Source organism: Meles meles, chromosome 16 (genome assembly GCF_922984935.1).
Source record: "Meles meles chromosome 16, mMelMel3.1 paternal haplotype, whole genome shotgun sequence".
Lineage (NCBI taxonomy): Eukaryota > Metazoa > Chordata > Mammalia > Carnivora > Mustelidae > Meles > Meles meles.
The window spans coordinates 64,553,424-64,576,630 of record NC_060081.1 but is presented as its reverse complement, the minus strand read 5'-3'; the positions used below and the strand labels follow the sequence as shown (position 1 = coordinate 64,576,630).

Here is a 23,207-nt window from a genome sequence, read left to right as displayed (position 1 = left end):
GCGTCGGCTCGGGGCTGGGGCGGGGGGCTGGCGCCCGAGAGGGGGCCGGCGGAGGCGAGCGACGCGGCCCCAAGTTTATGCTAATCCGCGCAGAGCCCGCCTCCCGCCTCCCCTCCGCGGCCCCAGCCGCGAGCAGCGCCCGCCACTCGGTGGGACGCAGCCGCTGCGAAGCGCCTGGCGGCCGGGCCAGCGAGCTCCGGGGGCCGCGAGCGGCGGCGGGACCCGGGCGGGAGGGCGAGCGGCGGGGCGGCGCGGCGGGTGGACGCCGGGCGGGAGCCCCGCGCGGGGCCGGGTGGAGAGCTGCGGGCCGCGATGGGCCGCCGCCTGCCGGTGTGGCTGTGCGCCGTCGCGGCGCTGCTCTCGGGGGCGCAGGCCAAGGGCACCCCGCTGGTCGCGCGGCCCGCGCCGCCCAGTGCCCCCCGCTACAACCTCTACACGACGGGATGGCGCCCGCGGCTGCGCCCGGGGCCGCACAAGTAAGCGCGGGCCGCGCCCGGGCGGGAAGCGGGCGGGATGGGGCCCGGGCGGCGTTCCCACCTGCGCGGACCGCGCGCGCGCGGGAGACTGGGGCTCCGGGCACCCGAGGCCGAGCCCCGGCCGGGGCGGGCGCCCCACGCTCCGGGAGGCTGCGGGGCAGGCGAAGAAAAATAAGCCGAGGGGGCCTGGCGCGGCGACTGGGACCTGGCAGTGCCCGCGGAAACCTTTCCAGCGAAGTAACATTTTCCAGCTGCGCTGTGTGCAAACTCCCGGCGCAGCGGACCAGGTGGAGGGAGAGAAGGGAGGGCCGCCCGCGCGAGGCACACGCGGGACTCCCCCATGCATTCCCGCGCGCGGGGGGCCCCCCTTCTCTCCTCTGCCCCTCCAGGTAGGAGATGGGAGCCCAGCGCCCTGCAGCCCGCCCCCTCCCGTCGTTAGCCTGACCCCAGCCACCCCTTGGGGAACCCCAGGGTGTTTGGGCCACAGAACTGGTGGTGACGCCTGGGTCCTGGGCCCGCCTGTGGCCCCAGAGCCCAACAGTAGCCGTTTGGCGGCTGGGTTTTGCCAGGCCGCTACCGCCCCAGCCCTTGTAGCTTGTGAAGGTGGCTCTTGCCCCTCTGAGGCCCTCAGTTTCTTGTCTTCAGTAGCCAGTGGCTTGGGAACTGGTCCCAGGCAGGTGAGTTAGGGGCTCTAGCTGGAGTGCTGGCTGAATTGGACCGCAGGAGAGTGCTCAGCCCATAGATGACATTCAGCTGGCCTGGCGCATCAGAGCAGGCGTCCTGGAAAAGGCAGTAGAAGAAATGATCCGAGAGCGAGAACGGGGAGCAAAAGATGGGGAGGTGGTGTCTGTGGGTGGGCTGGAACCTACAAGATGACACCATTTCCCAAGGAATCAGGGGAGGAAGGATGAGAAGTGTGGTCTTCTAGGAACGAGGAGAAGGGAGAGAAGAGAGATGGGGACCTGGTCCCCTGGGGAGGCTTCCAGATGAGGAAGGCAGGTATAGGATCCTCAATAAGCCCGGCCAAGGCCAGATACTCCAAGGATGCTGGCTGTTCCCCCTTGCAGGGCTCTCTGCGCCTACGTGCTGCACAGGAACGTGACCTGTGTCCTACAGGAGGGAGTAGACAGCTACGTGAAGGCCGAGTACCGACAGTGTGGATGGGGACCCAAGTGCCCCGGGACAGTCACGTGAGTGCACCCCCATTCGACCTAGTCAGGACTGCTGGGCAAGAGCCCCAGGCCTGCCTTCCTCCCAGAGTGGCAGCCAGCGCCACACGGGGGTGTAGCTCCTTGGATTCCCACGCAGGCCGGCTGGAGAGGGCCAGGGAGGACACATGACAAGTTCAGTCAGGGCCCACAGCGGGGGGCACAGGAGGGTTCCCCGAAGACACTTAGGACAAGGCAAGGAAGAAGCAGTAGAGGCAATGAGGGTTGGAGGTTATCAGAGAGGGCAGAGGGTCACACCGACAACTGTGGTGCCAAAGGGGCCCTGGAAAGGCCCAGGGAGGGCTGTGGGGATGGTGGAGAAGGCAGGCCAAGGGTGAGGGGCCAGAAGGCAAGTTGCCGGGGCTGCGTGAGGGTATGTGGGATGGTGCACAGGTGTGATGCCTAGGTCTGTACTTGGAGACGTTCAAGTGCATGTCTGAAAACAATCCCATTGGCTCCAATGTGTCAGTGGGTGAACAGGTACATGGCTGGGTGGGTGGAGGGTGGGGAGTGGCCCTGGCCAGCCCTGACCCCCACCCCTGGGCCTCCCTTCTGTGCTCAGAATCAGAGGCGCCGTCCATCGGCCTGGATGGCCAGAGCTGAGTTCCCAGAGTAGATTAGGAAGGGGTAGAGAGAAGGAAGGGGACTGATGGTAGCCAGGAGTGGCCCCAGCACCCTGAGAAGGGCTGCGCACCCCAACTTCCAGGTAGCACCCCCTCACACACCCATAGGGAAGGGGCCGAGGTCGTGTCCGGATTCTTCTAGGTAAAAGCCAAAGCCAGAGAGGGATTTCCCATCCAAACGGGATGGGATCCAAACGGGCCTTGGGGACACTGGGGCTAAATCCCTGCTAGTGTTCTCCCCAGGCAAACTGGATGGGGTGGGGCTTCACCTGCACCTGCTCCTTAACCCTTCTCTGACTCTCTCTGCAAAGCCTGCCTCCGCCCCACCATCCTGTCACCTTCTGCGCAGAAAAAGGAAAAACTCCGGCAGCAGTGTGGAGGGGGGCGGGGAATCCAGATCTTCTCCTGGGAGCCCCGAGCCTCAGCCCACAAGTACAGGGTCCTGCCCCATCCCCCTCCCTGGCCCAGGTACCGCACAGTGCTCAGACCCAGATACAAGGTCGGCTACAAGACCGTGACAGACCTCGCCTGGCGCTGCTGCCCTGGCCTCACCGGAGAAGGCTGCCCCAAGCACCTGACTGACCACGGGACCGCCCCAGCCCAGCCAGAGCCTGAGCCCCCGATTCCCTCAGGGCAGCTGGGCCCAGGGCCTTCTTCTGGCCCAGCGGCCCCCAGCCCCTATGGTGAGTCGGCCCACGGAGGCCCTGCCAGGTGATCAGGTTTCTTGGGGCCAGTGGGGGGAGGGGGGCTGACCCGGGCAGGCTGAGCTCTGGCAGGGCTGGGGAAGGTGCATCTCGCTGGGCTTGAGGCAGAGCTCACCGAACTCACAGAGCATCCCCTCCCCCCCAAAGCTAAGAGAGCTGTATGCTCAGTGGGAAGGTCAGCTTGGAACAGAAGCTCTCTCGGGTGGCCTGGCAACAGGACAGCTGGAGGGAGGCAGGTCAGTGATGGCCCTAGGGTTCTCTCCTCCTTTTTCCCAGGAAGGAAAGGCCCTGGGCTGTTTGGTGAGCGGCTGGAGCGCCTGGAGGGTGACATCCAGCGCCTGACACAAGCGTACGGTACCCTCAGTGGCCTGGTGGCCGGCCACGAGGACCCCAACAGGATGACTGGTAGTCCAAGGCTTCCTGCCACCCCCGTGGGCTTTGGGGTCATCTCCGAGGGCCTCGTGAAGCCCAGAGACAGAGCCAGAGGGCCTCTTCCGCCCCCCCTGGACGAGATCCTGAGCAAGGTGACAGAGGTGAGCCACACGCTGCGGACCAAAGTGCAGCTGCTGGACGAGGTTCACGGGCTGGCTCTCGGCCACGAGGCTCACCTGCAGCGGCTGCGGGACGCCCGGCCGTCTCCGCTCACGTCGCTGGCGCTGCTGGACGAGTACGTGGACCGACGGCTGCACCGGCTCTGGGGGAGCCTACTGGACGGCTTCGAGCAGAAGCTCCAGGGCGTCCAGAGCACCTGCGACCTGCGGGTGCAGGAGGTGCGGCAGCGGTGTGAGGAGGGCCAGGCGGCCAGCCGGCGGCTGCACCAGAGCCTGGACGGCCGCGAGCTGGCCCTGCGCCGGGAGCTGTCGCAGCTCGGGACCAGGCTGCAGGGCCTGAGCGCGGGCCTGAGCGCGGCAGGTGGGAGCAGCTGCTGCGGCCGGCTGGCCTTGATCAGCGCCCGCGTGGACAACCTCGAGAGGAACCTGCGGGGGGTCACCGAGGCCCAGAGGGGCCACGGCCCCCTCACCAGGGACGAGCTCGAGCGGCTCTCGGCCGCCATGCTCGATGGCCATGTGGATGGGCTGCTGGAGGGCCTGGAGACCCTCAACGGGACGGAGGGCGGGGCGCGAGGCTGCTGCCTGGGGACGGAGGAGGGGGGCTGGGAGGCGGGTGGCTTCAGAACGTCGCTGGAAGAGCGCGTGCAGAACCTAGAGGAACGCCTGGTGACCCTGGTGGGGGAGCTGAGCCCCAAGAGCGCCCCCCCAGGCAGGTCGGCCCGGCCCCTGGTGCAGACAGAGCTAGCCGTGTTGGAACAACGGCTCGTCTCCCTGGAGACCTCGTGCACCCCCGGCACCACCTCAGCCATCCTGGACAAGCTCGAGGCAGAGGTGAAGGCCTGGCAGAGCCGGAGCGAGTCCCTCCTCCACCAGGTGGCCAGCCACGCCGCCCTGCTCCGGCAGCTCAACGGCACCGTGGCCGAGGTCCAGGAGCAGCTGGCAGAAGGGACCGGCCGCTCCCTTCAAGGCGAGATCACCCTGCTCAAGGTGAACCTGAACTCGGTGAGCAAGTCCCTCACGGGGCTCAGCGACTCTGTCAGCCAGTACTCCGAGGCCTTCCTGGCCGCCAACTCCTCCCTGGACGAGCGCGAGCGCAAGGTGGAGGCTGAGGTCCATGCCATCCAGGAACAGGTCAGCAGCCAAGGCTCTCGGCTTCAGGCTGGCCACAGGCAGGTCCTGAGCCTGAGCGGGGAGCTGGAGCGACTCAAGGCCGGCGTGGCCGATGTGGCCGGCGGGCTGAGCCGCTGCCAGGACACAGCCCAGGAACTGCAGCGCGTGCTGCACCACTTCGACCGGAGGGTGGCTCAAGTGGAGGGTGTGTGTGGGAGGCTGGGCCGACTGGCACCAGGCCTGGACCACTTGCCCACTGAGTCGCTCCGGCCCAGGGAGGGCCTGTGGGGCTACGTGGACCAGCTGAATCGCACGATGGCTCAGCACACGCAGGACATCGCCCGCCTCCAGGATGACCTCCTGGACTGCCGGGCCCAGCTGGCCGAGCAGGTGCGGCCCCGGCCAGCTGACTAGGCAGGCCAGACAGGACCCAACCCTGGATCCCGCCAGCCCTGGGGATACCTCTTGAGCCCAGCCTCATCCAGCAGTGACTCCCAACCGCCCTGGGCCAGTGTGGATGCCACTTCAGAGGCTGTGGAAGGAACAGCCGTGGTCCTGCTCCATAGGACTGTCCCAGCCACAAAAATCAACACTCAGTGCCGTACCAACCGGACAATTCAGGATCGTGGTCAGGGCAAGGACATCATGCCTGAAGGCCAGGGTGGACCTGAGTGACCTCACAATCCAATGTGCACATTGCTCTTCCGCGAAAACACCAGGGGCAGCACCTGGACAAACACCCACAGGCCCAGCCACCTGTCCGCATCTCCCCTGATCCCTGGGCAACAGCCCTCACCCTGTGGAGGCTTCTGGTTCTCTTGCCTCCTTGACTTCTCTCCCTAGCCCTCTGGGCTCATTTTCTGCAGGAAGGTGGCACCCAGTGGCACTGCCCTCACACCTGGCAGCTTTGTGGATACAGTTTCTGAACCAAGGACCAGAGGTTTCCAGCTCTCCCCGTCCTCTGGTCCTTCCGGACAGAGCAGAAACACAAAGACTCAGCTGAGAGTTCTTTTTATTCCTTTTGACCCTCCTCTTGGGTGAGGGCTTTCTTAGGCAGCTGTACATTCCCTGAGAAAAGGACCGGCCCCAGACCATCTGTTTTGAGACCCACATCAATTTATCCTTTTCCTTCTCTTTCCCAGAGAGATGCTTCAGGGTCTCTGGTCCCCACAGCCTCCTCTCCTTTCCATTTGGCGGGGGGGGATCCTGCCCACCCTCCCCCCCAGGTTAGGGCCTGACTCCAGTAGATGTCATAATCTAAAATGAGGCCAGACTCTGAACAGAAAGCCAGGGGAGAAAAAGGGCTCCAGGCCTCAGTTTCCAGTAACCTAGCAGAACCCCAGTCCCACCTGGGTGTTCACTAAGTTGTGAGAAACTCAGGTCCGACACCGTCAAGAGACAACCTGAAAACAGTGTTCATGCGGCCTGCCGATGCCCATCTCTGCTCAGGCTCCTGGCCTCAGCAGGAAACTGGCCTCAGTTTCCCCACAGCCACACAGGCCTTCCTGTGCTATGTTCCAGGTCTCTAGACCCCTGCCTTCTGGTTTCTTCTCTCTACTGTGGTGCTATTGGGGGAGGGCAGGCCTGGATTAAAGCTTTTAGCCCATCTAATGGTATTTTCTTCCCCAAGGACATTAGGCTGGAAGGCTGCAGTGGGCTGCCAGCCCGGCTTCCTACAGCCCCTCAGGCGGGAGCTCGCTTAGCAGCTGTGTGGGCGCTGGATGGACTGGCCAAGTCTAGGGCAGGAAGGCAGGTCACCGCCCCCCTGCCCTGGCAGGGTTTGGGGCCATGTCCTCGGGGAGGTGCTCAGAGGAGCGGGAACAGCAGCTGGGTTCATGGGTACAGGCGAGGCCCCGGGGGGAGCCACACACTTTCAGCCCTCCCACTGCTCTGGAATCCCCATTCCTTGATGTCCGAGCTCCCAGGGCTGGGGTGTGCTGAGATCCTGGAGGACAAGGGAGAGCAGTGAGGTCCGGTTCAAGAGCTGGGGGAAGGGCCCAGGGTTGTATAAGGGTCTGGCTTCAGAGGGTATGGTCCATGCCGTCCGGACGCTGCTCAGCCATGCCCCACCGCTGACGCCGGCCCCTTCCTGCGCAGACAGGTCTTGAGCCTCACAGGCCTCCGTCTTCTCCCTGTCCTATCAGGAGTTGAGGCAGTGTGCTGGGGTGACAGGGACAGGGATATAAAGGGCATGGAGAATCCCGCAAGGGCCCAGGTCATTATCATTTAATTGCCACAGGACAGTTAAGAGCCTGGAGCAGCCAGCCCGCCTCCCTCAGATCAGCTGGGGAAGGCAGGAGATAGGACAGGCAGGAGAGAGGGCCTCTGTGTCTGCCAACAAGCCCTCAGCCCCCTCCCCTGCTTCAGTGGACCTGCCCTGTGGCAGCCAGCTTCCAACCTCCCACTCCCTGGGACACCCAGTCAGTTCTGGGCCTGGCCAGGGAGGAGGGGGCACGGGGGGCCTGTTCAGGGCAGAGCATCGATGTCCACAGTCATCAGGGGCTCCCGCCAGTAGCAGAAGCTGCTGTATTCAGGATGGGCCAGGTCTATGCTGGGGCCACGGGCCACAGGTGGGAAGAGGAGCTCAACCACCTCGCCCAGCCGCTCATACCTGTGGGCAGAACAGGGTCAGCACCGAGAGCCTGAGCAGCCACCAGGCCCCTGCCCCCATCACAGCAAGTAGAGATTGTGTGTCCCCCCCACACCCCACCCCCCCGGCACCAGGAGCCCTGGGTGGAACTGAGACCCAGGGAGAGGCTGGGGCATGGGGATGTGGGAGGGCGTTGGGGGACCCATGACAGGGTTGGGCCTCACGTGGATTTGTGGTTCTTCATGAGCTCCTGGATGAGCTCTCCCCGGGGGTTGACGGTGAAGATGCGAGATTCAGGGAGTCCCACCTGCCGGTAGGCAGTGACATCCTGTGGGGGACACGGAGGGGCTGGTGGGCTGGGGGACAGGGAGGAGGCGGCCTAGCCCGGGAGGGAGGGGACACACTCACGTTGGGCCTGTTCCCAAAGGCAGCGTAGAAGGGCTGTTCGTTGGGCAGGAACAGCTGCCGGATGTCACTCAGGCAGGCAATTTTGAACACCTCTGGTTTCTTCTCAATCACCTCCCTGGGGCAGCCGGGGCCATGGGCAGGAACAGGAACCGAGGAGGGGCAGCCATCAGAGGAGGGCAGGGTCAGGTGACATGCGGTCAGACTTAACTGACACCCAAGCAAGGCCTGATGCTGGCCTGGCCTGAACGCAAGGAGCCTGTCACTACCCCCCGCAAGGGCCCCTGGGCTTATACCTGTGGAGGGCGGAGAAGAGGCTGCTCGGAGACAGCAGGATGGGGCCCTTGGGGAGGCCGCAGCCCCGCTCGCTCACCCACCGCAGGTAGGCCTTGGTGAGGTCAGCCATGCCAATGGCCCGTGCCGAGCAGTACAGGAACTTGTACCCGTTTCTGGAGACGGGGGGGCGGGGTGGGAGTGCCGAAAGCTGTCAGAGACCAGCCGTTCCACGTCCCCCCATCCCCCTTGGCTTCGGCCAGCTTGGCCCAACCCAGGGCTCTAGCCTTCAAACCCAGAGACCTTTGCAGGGAGGGGACTTAGGGGAAATATCAGGGAGAGGTAGCCTCAGTAGCTGTCCCAGGGAGGAGGCCGGACAGCATCCTGAGGCCCAGGTGGACCAGCACAGACAAAGGTGTGAGCAGGTCTGTAGGCCTCCCCTCCACCATGAAGACCCGCAGTTGACTCAGAGGCCAGACAACAGGAGACAAGTGTTTTCACGGGAGAACAGAAGACCATCCAGGGACATACCCAGGGTTTCTTCCCCTGCGGGTCCCCAAGCCTGGCTTCCGGGGCAAGGGCCGTGGTGGCCTCAGACATCCTGTCATTCCCTCCCTCGGGCCCTGCCCCACCCGGGCACTCACAGGTGGATTTTGTGGTAGAGACTGGTGATGCCCTGGTGTGTCCAGTCTTTCCCCAGCTGGGGCAGAATGTGGCCCAGAGCGTCCGACCTAGAGCCACAGAAGAGGGGTCGCTCGGAGGCAGCCCCACGAAGCCCTTGTGGAGGAGGGCCTTACGTGACATCCCCCTTCCCCCAGCATAGAGGAGGCCAGTCCCAGGCCCTCCCTCTCTCCCCTGGCCAACCAGGCCTCACTTGGTAATGGTCCCGTCGATGTCCGAGATGACCACCTTGTCGTCCCACTTCCACAGATAGATGGTGGCCCTGCACCGGCAGGTGCCCTGGTACTGGGTGGTCACACTGAAGACCACGTCATTGGCACCTTCTTGCAAATTCAGGCGCCGCTGGGGCCGGGCAAAGGGTGGGGGGAAGCTGTGATCTGCCACAGCCTGGCCTGTCCAACCCTCATCCCCCCCATCCCCCCCCCCACCAAACCGTGGCCTCTGATCCCCACAGGCTTCTTGTTGCCCTCTTCCTCCCAACTCAGAGAACCTGCCTGAATTCATCAGAGACAGCTACACGCAGACACATCTGGGCGGGTAGAGGGCGGCCTCAGGGAGTGAGGGGGTGTGACGTGCCGGTCACCGCCTGCTCAGGCCCAGACACAAGAGTCCTCGCCTCCCTTCCTGCCCCGTCGGGATGAAGCTCACAGGCCATGACTCCCACCCAGGCTGCTCAGGTCAGCCCTAAGTCGGACACTGCTCCTGGCACGGAGATACCCCACTCCACAGAAGGGACCTTCTGGGGATCCTCGCAGGAAGCCTCCTGCCTGGGGCTAGGGCACCTGTGACATCGCTCCAAAGGGACACCTAGCCCTGTCCTTGGTCCTTAGAGAAGAACCAGGGCAGCTCTCAGCCCAGCTGCTGACCACGGCTACTGGGCCCTGGCTGGCCCCAAGGTGGGTGTCACACCGGGGTACCATGGAGAAAGTGACTGCTCTGTACCAGGCTGCACCTCCCTGACGGAGCCCCATTTGGGGGCCAGGGACTAAGCTCAAAGACAGGACTTGGGGATAGGGATGGCCTAAATCCGAGGGGCTGCATCAGTATTTGATTCCTTCAGCGTGGCCTCGAAGAGCTGACCCAGAGCCGGCAACCCACTGCAGGTAGATCCTTTAAGATGGCATAGAGAAGACTTTCCCCATAAGACATCCAACCAAGAAATGGACTCGTGCATAAAGTGAGGCCTTGGCCCAAGGCTTTGAAGCAGAAGCTGCCAGGGAGACCGCCAAGGGGGCAGATTCTGGGCTTTGGGACACTCAAGTCCCTTGGAGCTGAATTATGTCAGCTCCGGGCCCCCGCCCCGAAAACAGCCTCGCACACACACACTCACGATCTGATTGGAGGAGAGCCGGAGGGACTTCTTGTAGGTGGGGGTGTGGGCGGGAGGAGAGGGCGGCAGAGAGGGGGCCTCCAGGATCACAGGGCTTTCCGGGGCTTCATCCTCACTACTCAGGACATCAGTCTTCTCCCTGCGGGCAGCCCGGCGCTCAGGCCACACTCCCCAGCCAAGGCCCTACATGCCCGGTAGCCCGTCACCCCTCAGCCCAGGCCACAAGGTACCTGGGGCCGGTCTCTGCCCCTCCAGAGGATCAGAAAACCCCCAAGGTACCCCCCCATTCAGAGAGGGGGAACCAGGGGGGTCTGCAGTATGCACCCAGAAAGGGGCCGCAGAGCTGGAGCAGGGAGACCTAGGGCTCCCGGCCCTCAGCACACAGCCAGGATAGCCTCGGAGATGTTTTTCTGTAAAACCTCAGGGTGCGTCTTAGGGCTTATTACCCATCCCACCTGCTCTGGCTTCAGCTGACCTGCCCTCGGTCATCCCCCCCACCCAAGCCTGGGTGTTCTGGTCACTTGAGAGGTGAAGAAGGCAAGGCCAGCCTGCCCCTGGCAAAGAGGGGAGGCCCCGCCCCTCCGTAAGGCAGTAGGCCCTTGTCTGGGCCAGGAGTCTGGGTACTCGGTTCCCAGCTCTGGGACTTCTGGTGTAGCTCTAGGCCTCAGTTTTCCCATCTGTGAAAGGGGGACATTCTTCAAGACAAAGAAAGGGTGTAGAAGTGATTGGGGAGTGACAAAGAACCATAGCTGGGGAGAGGTGATAGCACCACCCCTGTCTCCATGGGGATCTCCCCGAGGCTCGACTCCAGCCGCAGAGGTCCGGGCAAGAGATCCGGCTCACCCCTGCTGCTCCCTGGCCGTGGTTTTCTCCGTCTGGGCACCGCGCTGTGGGAGGACCAGACATCCAGTGAGCCCCGCCTCCTGCCTGTGCTGCCCACACCCTTTGAAAACGGCCACTCACCTCCTCGGCTGGGAAGTCCCGGCGTCGCCAGGAAAACCACCACCGCCCACCCTTCCGGGGCATCTTCTCCTTCTCCAGTTTGTCCACAGTGCTCTATGGGCAGATAAAGGCCATGGCATTTTTTCCTGCACCACAAAAACCTACCTTTCGTTGCCCCCACAGACCCAGAGTCTGGGGCTGACCCTAAAGCGAGGCGCTGTCGACGTCTGGAGGCTGAGGAAGCACATTCAGCTCCATCCTGGGGCTCCAAGCAGCGACTCAGGGAGCTAAGCACAGGAGACCGAGGGCCATTCCTGCCAATCCCCACTCTACCTCGGCCTGACCCCCAGCTCTAGCCCAGCCTCGGCCTGGCCTCCAGATCCTTGGGCCAGTTATGGCTCCTAGAGTAGCTGAAGGCCATGCTTTGGGAGCTTCTCAGAATCTAGTACTCTCTGTGCGATGCCACCAAGTGACAACAGGAAGAATAGTCTATCGCCAGGGCTCTCTTCAACCACCAAGACCAACACAGGCAACCCCCAAGGTCAGCGACTCTATCCCAGGCTCGGCCTCCCTCTCTCCGAGTTACCACTGCTGTCTGGTGGGGCCAACGTGACCTGGGGAAGATGCTGATTAGATTCAGGCTAGGTAACCCCAGGGGGAGCCCTGGGGAGCCCAGACCTGGGCCCACCCAGGAGACAGACCAGCGTCCTACAGACAGAAAGGTGAACCCAAGTTAGGAGGACATGACCTGGAGGTGGGTCAGCCATGGTACCCCCTTGAGCTGGAAACAGCCTGGGGGAGTCTCCCAGGGGCCTTGGGGCGGGGGATCTGTCTGGGGGGAGGTGAGGAGAGCCAAGCAGGAGAGTAACCGTCCTCCCTCCCACAGGCCCTGGTCCTAGCTCGGACCCATAGCCAGCCAGAGGACAGAGCCGAGTGTCACCCGAGGGGGATGCCAGCTGTCAAAATATGGTTGGTGACGTTCTTAGGCAAGTCTAACTAATTGAAGAACAATGGGCCAGATTGGGGTTGGGGAGTGCAGATCGGGGAGGGGGGGCAGATGCAGGTCCGTGAGGGTAGACGTTCTGGGAAGGACTGAAAAGACCAGGTTCCTTCCCACCTCTGAGGATCAGCACACGCCGTTCCCTGCCCCTCATCTGCTTACAGATTACAGCTCTCTCCAGGGGCCATGTACTCAGAAAACCCACATTTAGCCTCTCAAAGCAACCCAGCCACTCCTGCCCGATACTCACGGTTGAATTTCATATTCATCTGGCTGAGTCTTACGATTAACCGTCTTTCTAGGAGGACGTGACTGTGCCCAGCCTGGGCCTGGCACACAGCAGGTACTCCACGAATGCAGGCCAGTCAAGCAAGCAGTGCCCGCAGTCCAGCCCGGAGAGGGGCTTGGGTAGGATAAGGACCGGGCCCTCTGTCTCCCAGGCCTCATCTCTCAGGTCTAAAAGCCTCCTGTGGAAGGTTATCATCCTCCCCCGGTGTGCCCTGAGCTCCTTTGAAGTCAATGCCAATCCTGATAGGATTCAGCCAGGCCAGGATGGGGCTTTGTCCACATGGCAGGGGTGAGGCTCCAGGAGCCCTCGGTTGCCCCTCTCAGCCCCAGGCCCATTTCTGCCCACTCTCCACTTCTTGGCCCAGGGCCCCGTGGCTGGGCCCACCTTCCTCAGCAGGCCCAGTGGTGCTCTAACCATTACCTTGGGCAAGTTCCTCTGGAAGGCTTGCAGGGAGAGGATCATGGGGGCAGCCACAGCCCAGTTATAATGCCTGCGGAGACAGAACAGGGAGTCAGGCCTGCAGCAGCTGCGGGTCAGTGGAGGGCAGGGCGACCCTGGGGCCACCAGGGGCCCAGGCTTGGTACTCACTTCTCATTGATTTTCACCACCAGGTTTGGGTGCTCAAGGAGGCCAGGGTTTTGGACGAGGTCCTGGTAGGAGACGATGTGCTGGTTGAACTTCTCTGGGCACAGAGGCGGAGAGTAAGGAGGGAGGCCGACATATGGGGACCCGCTTCCCCAGCCCCTCCCGGCTCCCCCGCACTCCAGCACTCAGGCCTCCTGCAGGCTGGGGCTGGGACCAACCAGGCCTCCTCCCTCCTGCGGTGTTTGCACCTGCTGTGCCCATCCCAGGCACTCGCAGTCCGGGATTCACAGGGTAAATCACAGCTTAGCATTAAGTGTCTGCTTCGCAGGGGGCCTCGGGAATGCCCTGCCCTCTCTGGCTCCACGGGACTCCACGGGGCTCCACCGGGCTCCACGGGCAGAGAAGAGCAAGGGCGCCAGCCTAGCCTCCCATCTCAGCTGTCCACCCCCCCCCCGACTCTGGGGCCTCCCCGCCCTCCCCCAGTCCCTGGGCTCAGTGCCAATCCTTGGAAGGGCTCAGGCCTCGGTCAGACGTACCCAGGGAGATGTCCCGGCCGTCAGCCAGCCCGCCACAGAGGGAGACCGCAATCATAGTCACTACATCCGGAGTGGGTTCTGGCTCCCGTTCGGGGCTGGGGTTGCCCAGGGGCTTCTGGCTGTTGGGTTCACTCCACCTCCTGGGCCCCAGTCCACAGTCACTGGGGGACAGAGGGGCCAACAGTGATGTGACTACAGGGAGGCTGAGAGGAGGGGCCCATCCCTCTCAGGCCCGTGGTAAACAACCCCTGGTCCCACGGACCCCCTCCCCGAGACACCCAGGCACCCAGCACCCAGACACCTGCGGGGGAAGTAAAGGGCTGCATTCTCAGAATCCAGAGAGGGCAAGTCGTCCAGATAGATGTCACTGGGGCCCAGGTGCTGGCTTCTCTTCAGGGGGCCTGAGGGCAGAGGGGACACCTCTAGTCCCAACACGTGCTTTGTAGCATGAGCCCGAGGTGTCCCCTTGTTTTTTAACACCCTAAAGCAGCACTGTCTGGTAGAACTTTGGGGGATGGTAGAAATGTCCCCGTCTGCCTGCCCAGTACCGCTAGCCACGCACCACTATCAGCACGCTGGAAATGCAGCGTGATGGAGACACGGAATGGTATATGTTATTTAATTTCCATTAATTTTAACTACAGTTTACATGACCATATATAGCCAGCAGCTACTGATTCGAGTCCTAGAGCCTTCCCACACTCCTCGGATAAACCCCAGCTCCTGCGCCAGGAATGGTCTAGCATTTGCTCATCTTGCCAGCTTCCTCCCCCAACCCTGCCTCGCTCAAGACACACCAGCTGCCTCCCTTCCTAGACAAGCAACCTCGCTCCCACTTCAGGGCCTCGGCACGTGTTCTTCCCTCGGCCCCGAATTCTCTCCCCTTGATCCTCACCTGACTGGGTCTTTAATGTTCGCATCTCAGCTCACGCACCCCCCACTCGGAGAGGCCTTCCCCGGCCGCGTGACTTAGATGGCCTCCGTGCCCACCAACTCTGTCCTCTGTCACCCATGACATGCTCTTCCCCGCTTACACATGCTTCATCTAGCTCCCTCACCGCGAGCCTGTGAGGGCTGGTGCCAAGCATAGTGCCAGGCACACAGTAGGTGCTTAAATTGTGCCTGAAGTACCAGAGTCCACCCGGGGTGGGATGATGCGAGGCCAGAGAAAAAGCCCTGGGAGAGGGCCAACCATCACTCACCTTTCCCCCCGGAGCCCTCCTCTGGCTGCCTGGCGGCAACCGGGCCCTCCAGGGTGGCCCAGCTCCAGGATTTTGAGGGAGGGGGCAGGCTTGCCTCCCTGCAGCTCTGAGGCTCGGTCTGCTTTCTCTCAGGAGTGGGGAGAGGGGAGCCCACCAGAGCAGGAGGGTCCACGTCTGTAGGAGGAAGGTCGGCACCAGCCCCTGCTTGCAGGATCAGGGCTCCCGAAGGGTCCGCACCGGCCACAGACACGGAGGGGGTGTTGGGCTCTCCCCGAAGAGGAGAGGCTGGCCTGGTCCTGCCATCAGCGACTTTCAAGGACTCAGGCCACTCTGCTTTGGCCACCTTCGGTCAAACAGATGGGGGAGGGGAGGGGATGTGAACAGTAGCAGAGCCTGCCTTCCGCTCCCCACAAGGCCTTGGGGGTCCAGGTCTCAGTCACTGCACTTCTGACCTGCAGGGGACCCCCGAGCCCCTGAAGGGCAGAGATGGGAGGCTGACGTGGAGACACTCACCTTCGGCAGCCTCCCCCAGGCCCACTGTATGTGGGACTCAGCTCGTGAGGGGCTGGGCTCAGGGGTCCGCACCTCCAGCTCCGAGTCACTCTTGGGGGACGTGCATGCACCTGGTGGGAGGCTACGAGAAGCAAGAACTTAGAGGCCCTCAGGCCAGCCTGTTGCCCTCCCACCCCCCGCCCTGGTACCCACCCCAGCCTGGGGGTAGAATATATTTGTAACACATATTTATGCTTTTGCTGGGTCCAGAATGTATAAATACACGGAGAACTCCTACAAACCAACAATAATGAGACAAGCTAGTAAAAAAAAAAATGGGCAAAGACTTGAATAAACTCTTGGCATAGGAGATGTAGAAATGGCTGGTAAACAAACTGAATGTGTTCTGTGTCATTACTCATCAGGAAAATATAAATAGAAACCACTCTGAGACCTTGGCCTTGGGTCTCTGCCTGCAGGCCACCTGGACTCTCACCTGGCCTGGGGGCCCCACTCGCCATCGGAGTAGGGGTAGAAGTCTCTGGCTTGTGGTGAGGACTCCCCTTCTGACTGGACGCTGCTGAGGGGGCCACAGGGAAATCAATGGTCATGGACAGGCCCCGGGCACCCCTGGGTGTCAGGGGCTCGGGGAGGTGAAGCCCAGAGAAGTCAAGGCCCTTGTCCAGGGTCACAGAGCATCAGCAGAGGAAATAGTGCTCAAACCCTGGGTGGTATTCCCATGCCCTTAGCCCCCACCTGGTCCGCACACACCCTGAGGGCTCTGGCCTTGGCTTTTCCAGCGGGGACAGCTCACTCTCAGCGCCAGTCTCCAGCTCCTCCGAACTGGAACTGGCTGTCACCGTGTCCTCTTTCCGCCTGGGTTTCCTCCTGCGAAGCCTCTTCTTCCGGCCCGTGGAGGACACCCCCTCAGCGATGGCCTCGGGCTCACTGGCTGTGCTCAGCTGGGAGTCTGAGGGGAACCTGGACAGGTCCCCGCCAGGGATGGGTGATGTGCACAGACGGGGAGGCATGTGTTCCTATGGGACAGACCAGGGGCTATAGCCTGGGGGGCTACCCTCGCCACCCAATCGTTCTGGGCCCTGCCCGAGCCCCAGGGCCTGGGTGTGAGCTCATTTGGGGTCAGGAAAACAGGCATGGAGGCTGGCCGGAGGCAGCAGCAACATGGGCTCACCAGGGCCACTGGCGTCCATTTCAGAGATGCAGCAGCCAGGTCCTGGGGACTGCACGTACCCCTGGAAGTTCGTGGCAGGCCAGGGTACCACACAAACCACACTGTCCAGGTAGACCCCTGGACCTTGGCTACTCATTTCTTCTGCCCACACCTACTTTTCCTTTAAGAGTCAGCCAGACATCACCTCCTCCAGGAATCCTGCCCTGACTAATCCCAGCCCCAGTTCCAGCTTGTGTTGGGCTCTTCCTCCCTTCTGATACACCCCTCTCCTCATCTCTCATCTTGCCGTGTTCTAACGGCACCAAGCCAGCACCAGATCCAGAACAATCCATCTCGTGCTTTCCTGCCACCCCCCTCAAATATTCCGTAGCACTCTCCTCCTTTTCAGGCCGCCCAGGGAAGGCGTCCTTTTCACCCTCCTGGGCCGGCTCCGTGCCCTCTTCTGAGGAACCTTCCCCAGGTTTCCCTGGGAAGGAAATCTGCTCTTGCTGGCCCCTTTCCTTATTCTACTCAGGCTCCAACAGCATGCTGGGAGTGCGAGTCCTAGATGATCCTGGATGTTCCCAGGGGCAGGTCGGTGACAGGCCCCAACATCCCGCCCAGAGGGGGCAGGTGCCGCAAGGTACTTACATCATCACTCTCCAGCTCCTGAACGAAGAAGGCCTCGCCGCTGTCCCCCAGCTTCATGTGCAGGTCCACAGGCTCCCCGTTGATCTCGATGTCTACCTGTGAAGGCGCGTGGTGGTGCACAGTCCCTACCACTGTCCCTCACCCCCACACTCTAGTCTACCAGCCCCCCGCCCCTACGGAGCGCTGCACTTGCTGGAACTCCTGCCCCCCCCAGCCGCTGGTGTGCCCGGCGGCCCCCACCCTGAGGGTCTCTGCTCAGTCTCCCCTTCGCAGAGAGGCTGCACTGAGTTCTCATCCCCTCCCTCCATTTCCCCATTCTCTGGGCTTTCTGGCATGTACCACTGTCTCAGTATCCTTGTGTCTACCTTGGTTCCTTTCTGCCACACCCCATCAGAATAAGACATGACCCATCTTGTCGCCACTGTGTCCCCAGTCCCCAGAGTCTTTGCTGACTACATGAACAATGGTCCAAATGGCCATTTGTCATCACTGGGCACTGAATGGAGAGTTTGAGCTGGACTCTCCCCTTTAGCCTTCCAGCAACAATGTGTAGTGTTTCCGATCATACCCCTGCTTTACAGACGTGGAAAGAGAGACCCCAGGGGTGTTAAGAAGCGTACTGGGAGGTGGCCAAGTGCGGCTGAGAGCCACGAAGTCTGTCCCAGTTCTTCACCACCTAGCTATACAGTCCCCCAGAAGCTGACACGTTCCCGTTAGGGTTCTGGCATGTTCCCAGGAGGCCCAATGTGAAGGGGATCTAGACCCACCAAACCTCTTGTCACACTCCAAACCTCGGTGCTAACAAAAAGCTGTCATGTTTGCCTGGACCCAGAGAAGACAGCGCAGTTTTCCGAAGGGAGAGAAGCTAACCTGTCGGGTGCCTCCCACGTACCTGGCCGTGGGACATTGATACCAGCTCCTACCTAATCTCCCGCATCTCCCCTCCAGCACCAGGTAGATGAGAGTGCGCGCCCATTTCCCCAGGTGAGGAGACTTACCAAGAATGCACAGGGGAGGTTTTGGGAAGCTGGAGCCAGACCAGATGGCCCCGGGACCAGGGCTGCCCCACTGTGCTGCCCCCACAGGAACATGGGAACCCTCCTGAACCCAAACCGCTAAACCAACCCAAAACTGTTGGAGAAAATGCAAAGGAACAGATGCTTGTCCAGAGCACAGATCCCTACCTGAGGGAGGTCTAGGTCTCTCCTGGGACTGCCCTGGCTTTCAGAGCCCACCCCGCCCGCTGGCCAGCACTCACCACCTTCTCCCGAGACCGCAGGACGCCCAGCTTGCCGAAGCGCACGTGGAAGGGTGAGCATCGGAAGGAGCCGTCCGCCTGCTCCACCACCAGGACGTCAATGCCACCGCTCAGCGTGGCTGGGTTCAGGCCTCGGTATATGTCCTTCATCGTCCCCAACACTGTCCCGGCCAGCTGCCCCACATAGTTCATGGCTGGTGCTGGCAAGTGGAGGGGATGCTGGTACGAAGGCGGGGTTCACCTCCTTCAGTGGGGAGGTTCCGTGGCCCGATCCCCAGGACCCCAAGCATGGAAGGGGCAGACCAGGAGTGGGGGGGCAGAGGTCTCCCCAGGCTTACTGTGTGTTGCCCCCGGAGTGCCTTCACAGACAGGCGGCAGCTGTGCCTGCAGGTGTGGGTTCTAGCCCTGGCTCACCCACTGACCTGCTGTGGGGCCCTTGGGCAGCTGCCTTCCTTCTCCAAGCGCCGATCCCCACATCTGTCAAATGAGAGCACCGGGTAAGGTGATCTGGGGTGCCCTGCGTCTCTAAATGCCATGAGTAATGATAATGACCACGGTTTCAGCGGCAGGGCTCGTTCCATCTTCACAACAAGCTTCGAGGCTGGGCTGGGCAGGTGTCATTATTGCTGTTTACAGACAAGCCAGCTGAGGCTCTGGGTGACTGGCCCAGGACCACAACTAGTAAGGACAGGAGCCAGGACTCAGACCCAGGCCTGTGTGGCTGCAGACCCCTCAGTGTGAACCACTAGGTTGGCCCAACCGCAGGGACAGGGGCAAGCCAGCACCCCTCCCTGGAAATGGGTGGCAGCCTCCTGATCTGTTAGGCCCAGGGCCCCGCTGGGTAATGGGTGATAGCCCTAAAGCCAGATCTCGTCCCCGGAAGCAGGGAGGAGTCTCAGTTCTCCCAGCTGGGAAGTGGGTTCATCTGTCTTGCTGCTTCCTGGTCTTAGGAGTTGGAAGAGGACTTGTTGCGCCATCGGCTGATTTGGGGAGAACCGGGGGTAGGGTGCCCCAGGTACCTAAGGCTCTCCCCAGCTCTAGTCCTGGGGTCAGATACTTGAGGGAGAGCATCTCCTATGACTGGGGGTAGAGTGACCTCCCAGTTTATGGCCCCAAATACCAAACTCCTCCCCAGTTTCCCTGGAATGGGCGGGAATCCTATCCAAGGTCTACAGCCTGACCCCAGGGTCTCTAGGCCACAGTTCTCAGGCCTGACCTCCAACTTCTGAGACCCTGGCTCAGCTGGCCAGGCCCTGAGACCCACATTCAGACCTTGGGCTGGCCCCTACTGCATTGAAGCTGCCCCTCCTTCCCCCAGCCAGACCAGTCTCTCTAGCTCTCCCACAGCAGGCAGAGCTGGGTCAGCCAGAAGCGGAAGGCTGTGGGAGCAGTGGAGAAGAGCCAGGGCCGTAATGAGAGCTGCTTCCACACTGGCACAGTGCCCACGGCACCAGCAGCAGCTCATGGCCCCTTCCCTGCTGGCCAGGCCAAAGGCCTTCTGTCCCTCCGGCTGCTGGGATCCAGGCCATTCCACCCCAACATGGCACTCCCACTTCGCAGCCCTTGCCTCAGAACCCCTCCAAGACCACTCCCCAGAGAAGTTAAGTGACTTATAAGCCATAGATGGGGAGGGGCGGGGCCAGTGATGACTCGTATCCTGGTTTCCTGACCCCATGTCATGGTTCCTGCCACCCCACAGTTCCAAACCACACCACAGTTGTCTGCCGGGAGGGCACCGCCCCAGCCCACCTCTGCACAACCCTACAACGCCTTGCCACTCAAGATGTGGGCTGTGGCCCAGCAGCGTCAGCATCACCTGGGAGCTCATTAGAAACCTAGAACTTCGCAAACATAAGGTACAACTAGAATTGCTCAAATGAAAACTTGGGATAAAACGAAGCTTTCTGGACCCTGAAAATGGCATCCAAGGTTAATATACAGTTTATCTGCAAAGCACCTTCTGCATGTTAGGTGAAAACTTCCACTTTGGTTCTTTCCTACCACACCAAATTCTGTGAATAAAGGTCTCAGAAGACAGACCAGGACAGACACGTGATGTGCAGGTCTCTAGATCACTGTACCCAGGAGAAGCACAGAAGACTCCAGAAGCTTCCAGGAATAGAGGAGCAAGCATGGGAGGGGCAGACCACGAGTGGGGGCAAAGTTCTGCCCAGGTGGAGGCTCAGACGTGAGCTCTCTACCCTTCTGAGGACAAAAGATCTGGGTTGGGCAGTGACAGGCTCAGCCTGACCTTGTACAGAATTTCTCAACTTCAGAACCGTTGCCATTTGAGGCTGGACAATCCTTTGCTTTGGGGGCATTGTAGGATGTTCAGCAGCATTCCTGGTGTCTACCCACTGATATGACTATTACATCCCTCCCTGCCAGTTGTGACAACCAAATTGTCTCCAGACATTGTCAGATGTCCCCCAGGGAACAAAATTGCTCTTGGTAGAGAGCCACCGAGTGGCAGAGATGGCACCATCTCTGGGGGACACTGGGTCCTACTATGATCCAGCCATGGGTCAAGTCACATGCTAGCCTCAGTTTCCCCTTTAAGAAACAAGGCCCCAATTTTTCAAACCCTCCTCAGCCCAGAATTCATTCCTCCCCGTTCCCCCCACACTACAAGTGGATGTCCTCCGCATCTGCCTGCTCAGCATTTGGGGGGGGATTCCAGCGAGCTAAGCCCTGGGCTCCCCTCTCTATCTGTACCCATCTTTGAAGGCATCTGCTCTCCCCCAGGACCCGGCTCTGCCTCCTTGGTCTTCTCCAAAACCTCTTCTTGGCTCCCTCCTATCACCCTTCACCCCAAACTAACATGTCTAAAGTCAAACACTTCGTCTTTCCGAGCTTCGATTTCAGCCTCTGAAATGGGGATAGGGCATGTGTGAGTAATTAATGAGATAATTCACGCAGCATTGCACCGCCCCTGCCCACTGTTGAGAGACGTCTTTCTGTATCATTCGAGGTCCTCTGCACGATGGTGGCCTGCTGTTTGCAAAGTGAGCAGGCAGACTCCAGGCAGGCCTCACGGGGTGTCCAAGCCTCAGAGTCCACTTTGGGAACACGCACAGGCCTCCCAGGCCAGCACACAGCTCCACCACAGGGTCTGAGCTCTCAGCCTTTCTGGGTTCCCAGATCTGGGGAAAGGGTGAAGGTACAGCTCTTCTCCTAGGACCAGAGGCAGCAAGGAGGATAAGCATTCCTATAGCCCTGGAAAGGAGAAAGCATCACCCCGGGCTCCCCAGCAGCCGTCCCAGCTACTGAGACTCACCCCATCTCCGCAGGGTGAGCAAAGGTCAGACCCTGTTTTGCTACACAGGACACTGAGTACCAGAGAGGGTGGGTGACCTCCCAAAGGTCACACAGCCTGGGGAGAAGCTGGGCCAACCTTCCCTGAGAGGTTTTGGCATCTTATCTCCTGATCCCATATTCTGAATGCCCGGGGTCTCGCAGCGGTTGGGCCAGGGAGGGGGTCGAAGTGAGACTGGCCCCTCTACCCTTGGCTACCTTCTGATGTCCGGAGATGGACTCAGGCCCGCGGACAGGAAGAAACGTGGGTCAGATGGCAGGACAGATGGGCAGGGCAGGGCTAGGGAAGGGGTACCTCTTCTCAGGCCCGGGTTAGGCCCTACCTGGGGAGCTGCCCACTGGACCTCCGGGATCCGGAGCCGCCGCCCAAGTAGCACGGGGTCAGCAGTAAGTATCCTCCACCCCGCACTCAGTCGGAGCTTCCGTCTCCTCTAAGACCGGGTGAAATCCCGGCTCCGCCCCTTCCATGAGCCAAGGCGGGTGTCTGCAGGCCCAATCCGTCCAGGCTCCACCCCTCGAAAAGACCCCGCCTCCGCCCAGGCCTCCGCCCAAGGGCGCCCTTTCGCCTATAGAGGCTGGGCGGAGCCGGAGTTCAGGCCCCGCCCCGCGCAGGCTCCACCCCGGCCCCGCCCCGCGCCCTAAAGCAGCTAGATGGGATGTCCTGGTGCCCTGCCACCTGCATTTTTGAATCGGGCCGATTTAGGCCCTCCTGGCTTTGCTTCCACCTCGCTGTGTGACCTAGGGTAAGTTTTCCCCAACCCGAGCCTGTTTTCTGCTTTGGATTAGCCACCTTGTAGGATTTTCAAGATTACATGAAATGACTGCGCGGCACCTGGCACTCACACGTCCCCTCCTCAGGGGCAGCTTTTCTTGACCGTCCCTGACCGCCCCCCCCCCGCCCCCGCATTACACCCCTTAGACTGGACAGGAGCCTCGCGTTACACGCTCACATAGCCCACAGTTGTAATTTCATATTAGCTTGAATGACTCTTTGATTATTGTCTGCCTCCTCATTTGAAGTTGAACTTTGTGAAAGCAGGTCGCGTTCATCCAACTCCCAGTTCAGTGCTTGACATACAGCAGGAGCTCAATAAATGCCCGCTCCTTCATTCCATCTGTCCGACCGACCCGCGGAGCTGCAGCGGGCTCAGTACTGCGACAGGCCAGCAGAGGGCAGGCGGTGACCAGCTTTCTGGCACAGCAGACCTTCCTCTCCACCCGCCGGCGCCGCGGGAGGAACAGGTCAACCCAGGTGCGCCGACTTATGAAAAATCCGTGGACCCGCGAGCCACCGCCAAGGCGTCCGGCTAGGGCACGGCCTTGCCCTTCGGATGTGTAGCTCGCGGCCTGTCCTGGATCAGAGACCTCTCTGCCAACCGGTGTGGATGTACGAATCCTGCCAAGATGCCCTGAGAAGAATCAGGAGGGGAGGGAGTTTGCTGTGAAGGGGTGAGGCGCAACTGGCCAGGGCGCAACCCTGGCTTAGAGGGTCCTGGGTGGTCGGGAGTGGGAGGTGGTCGCCATTGTTCTGTGACCCAAGATGCCAAGACCTGGGTGGAGTGACTGGCCTCAGGGGTCCCTACTCTAGCAAAAGTCATGTGGTAGCAGTATCCCCGAAGAGCCCTGTTGGGAGCAGAGCTCTCTCCAGGTGGCCCCAGGGCAGCAACGCTGCGAACAGACCTATGGAAGTATTATATATCCCCATGATATTTAACCGTGGATACAGGAATCCCTCAAGCGGGCCTGGGAGGAAAGGAGAGGTCCCAGATTATGGCTACACAGGCCGCAGTCATTTTTCGAAACTCCATTTTCTCA

At 61.3% G+C, this 23,207-nt stretch overlaps 2 protein-coding genes across 10 annotated transcripts in view; one reads left to right on the top strand and one right to left on the bottom strand.

Moving 5' to 3' along the window:
• The first annotated feature begins 248 nt into the window (after positions 1-248).
• EMILIN3 (elastin microfibril interfacer 3) lies at positions 249-6,458 on the top strand. The gene is made up of 4 exons (XM_045980908.1): positions 249-476; positions 1,544-1,666; positions 2,776-2,990; positions 3,288-6,458. The coding sequence occupies exons 1-4, from the start codon at positions 313-315 to the stop codon at positions 5,084-5,086; spliced, it is 2,301 nt and encodes a 766-aa protein (XP_045836864.1). The 5' UTR covers positions 249-312; the 3' UTR covers positions 5,087-6,458.
• Positions 5,668-23,207, bottom strand: part of LPIN3 (lipin 3) — a 41,407-nt gene continuing 23,867 nt past the window's right edge. The window contains exons 1-21 of one of the 9 annotated variants that reach the window (XM_045980898.1): positions 21,716-21,869; positions 18,416-18,554; positions 18,078-18,296; positions 16,820-16,915; positions 15,754-16,034; positions 15,494-15,577; positions 15,019-15,139; positions 14,506-14,848; positions 13,605-13,704; positions 13,304-13,464; positions 12,771-12,864; positions 12,603-12,672; positions 10,915-11,007; positions 10,795-10,838; positions 9,952-10,090; positions 8,815-8,963; positions 8,585-8,671; positions 7,964-8,116; positions 7,671-7,785; positions 7,487-7,590; positions 5,668-7,283 (exon numbers count right to left, since the gene is read on the bottom strand). In XM_045980898.1, coding sequence (XP_045836854.1) covers positions 7,139-7,283; positions 7,487-7,590; positions 7,671-7,785; positions 7,964-8,116; positions 8,585-8,671; positions 8,815-8,963; positions 9,952-10,090; positions 10,795-10,838; positions 10,915-11,007; positions 12,603-12,672; positions 12,771-12,864; positions 13,304-13,464; positions 13,605-13,704; positions 14,506-14,848; positions 15,019-15,139; positions 15,494-15,577; positions 15,754-16,034; positions 16,820-16,915; positions 18,078-18,269 — 2,571 coding nt within the window. In that variant the 5' untranslated portion in view covers positions 18,270-18,296; positions 18,416-18,554; positions 21,716-21,869 and the 3' untranslated portion in view covers positions 5,668-7,138. Of the gene's footprint in view, positions 7,284-7,486; positions 7,591-7,670; positions 7,786-7,963; positions 8,672-8,814; positions 8,964-9,951; positions 10,091-10,794; positions 10,839-10,914; positions 11,008-12,602; positions 12,673-12,770; positions 12,865-13,303; positions 13,465-13,604; positions 13,705-14,505; positions 14,849-15,018; positions 15,140-15,493; positions 15,578-15,753; positions 16,035-16,819; positions 16,916-18,077; positions 18,555-21,715; positions 21,870-23,207 lie in introns of those variants that run through there. The other 8 variants (XM_045980899.1, XM_045980901.1, XM_045980902.1 and 5 more) reach the window with 8 other exon arrangements.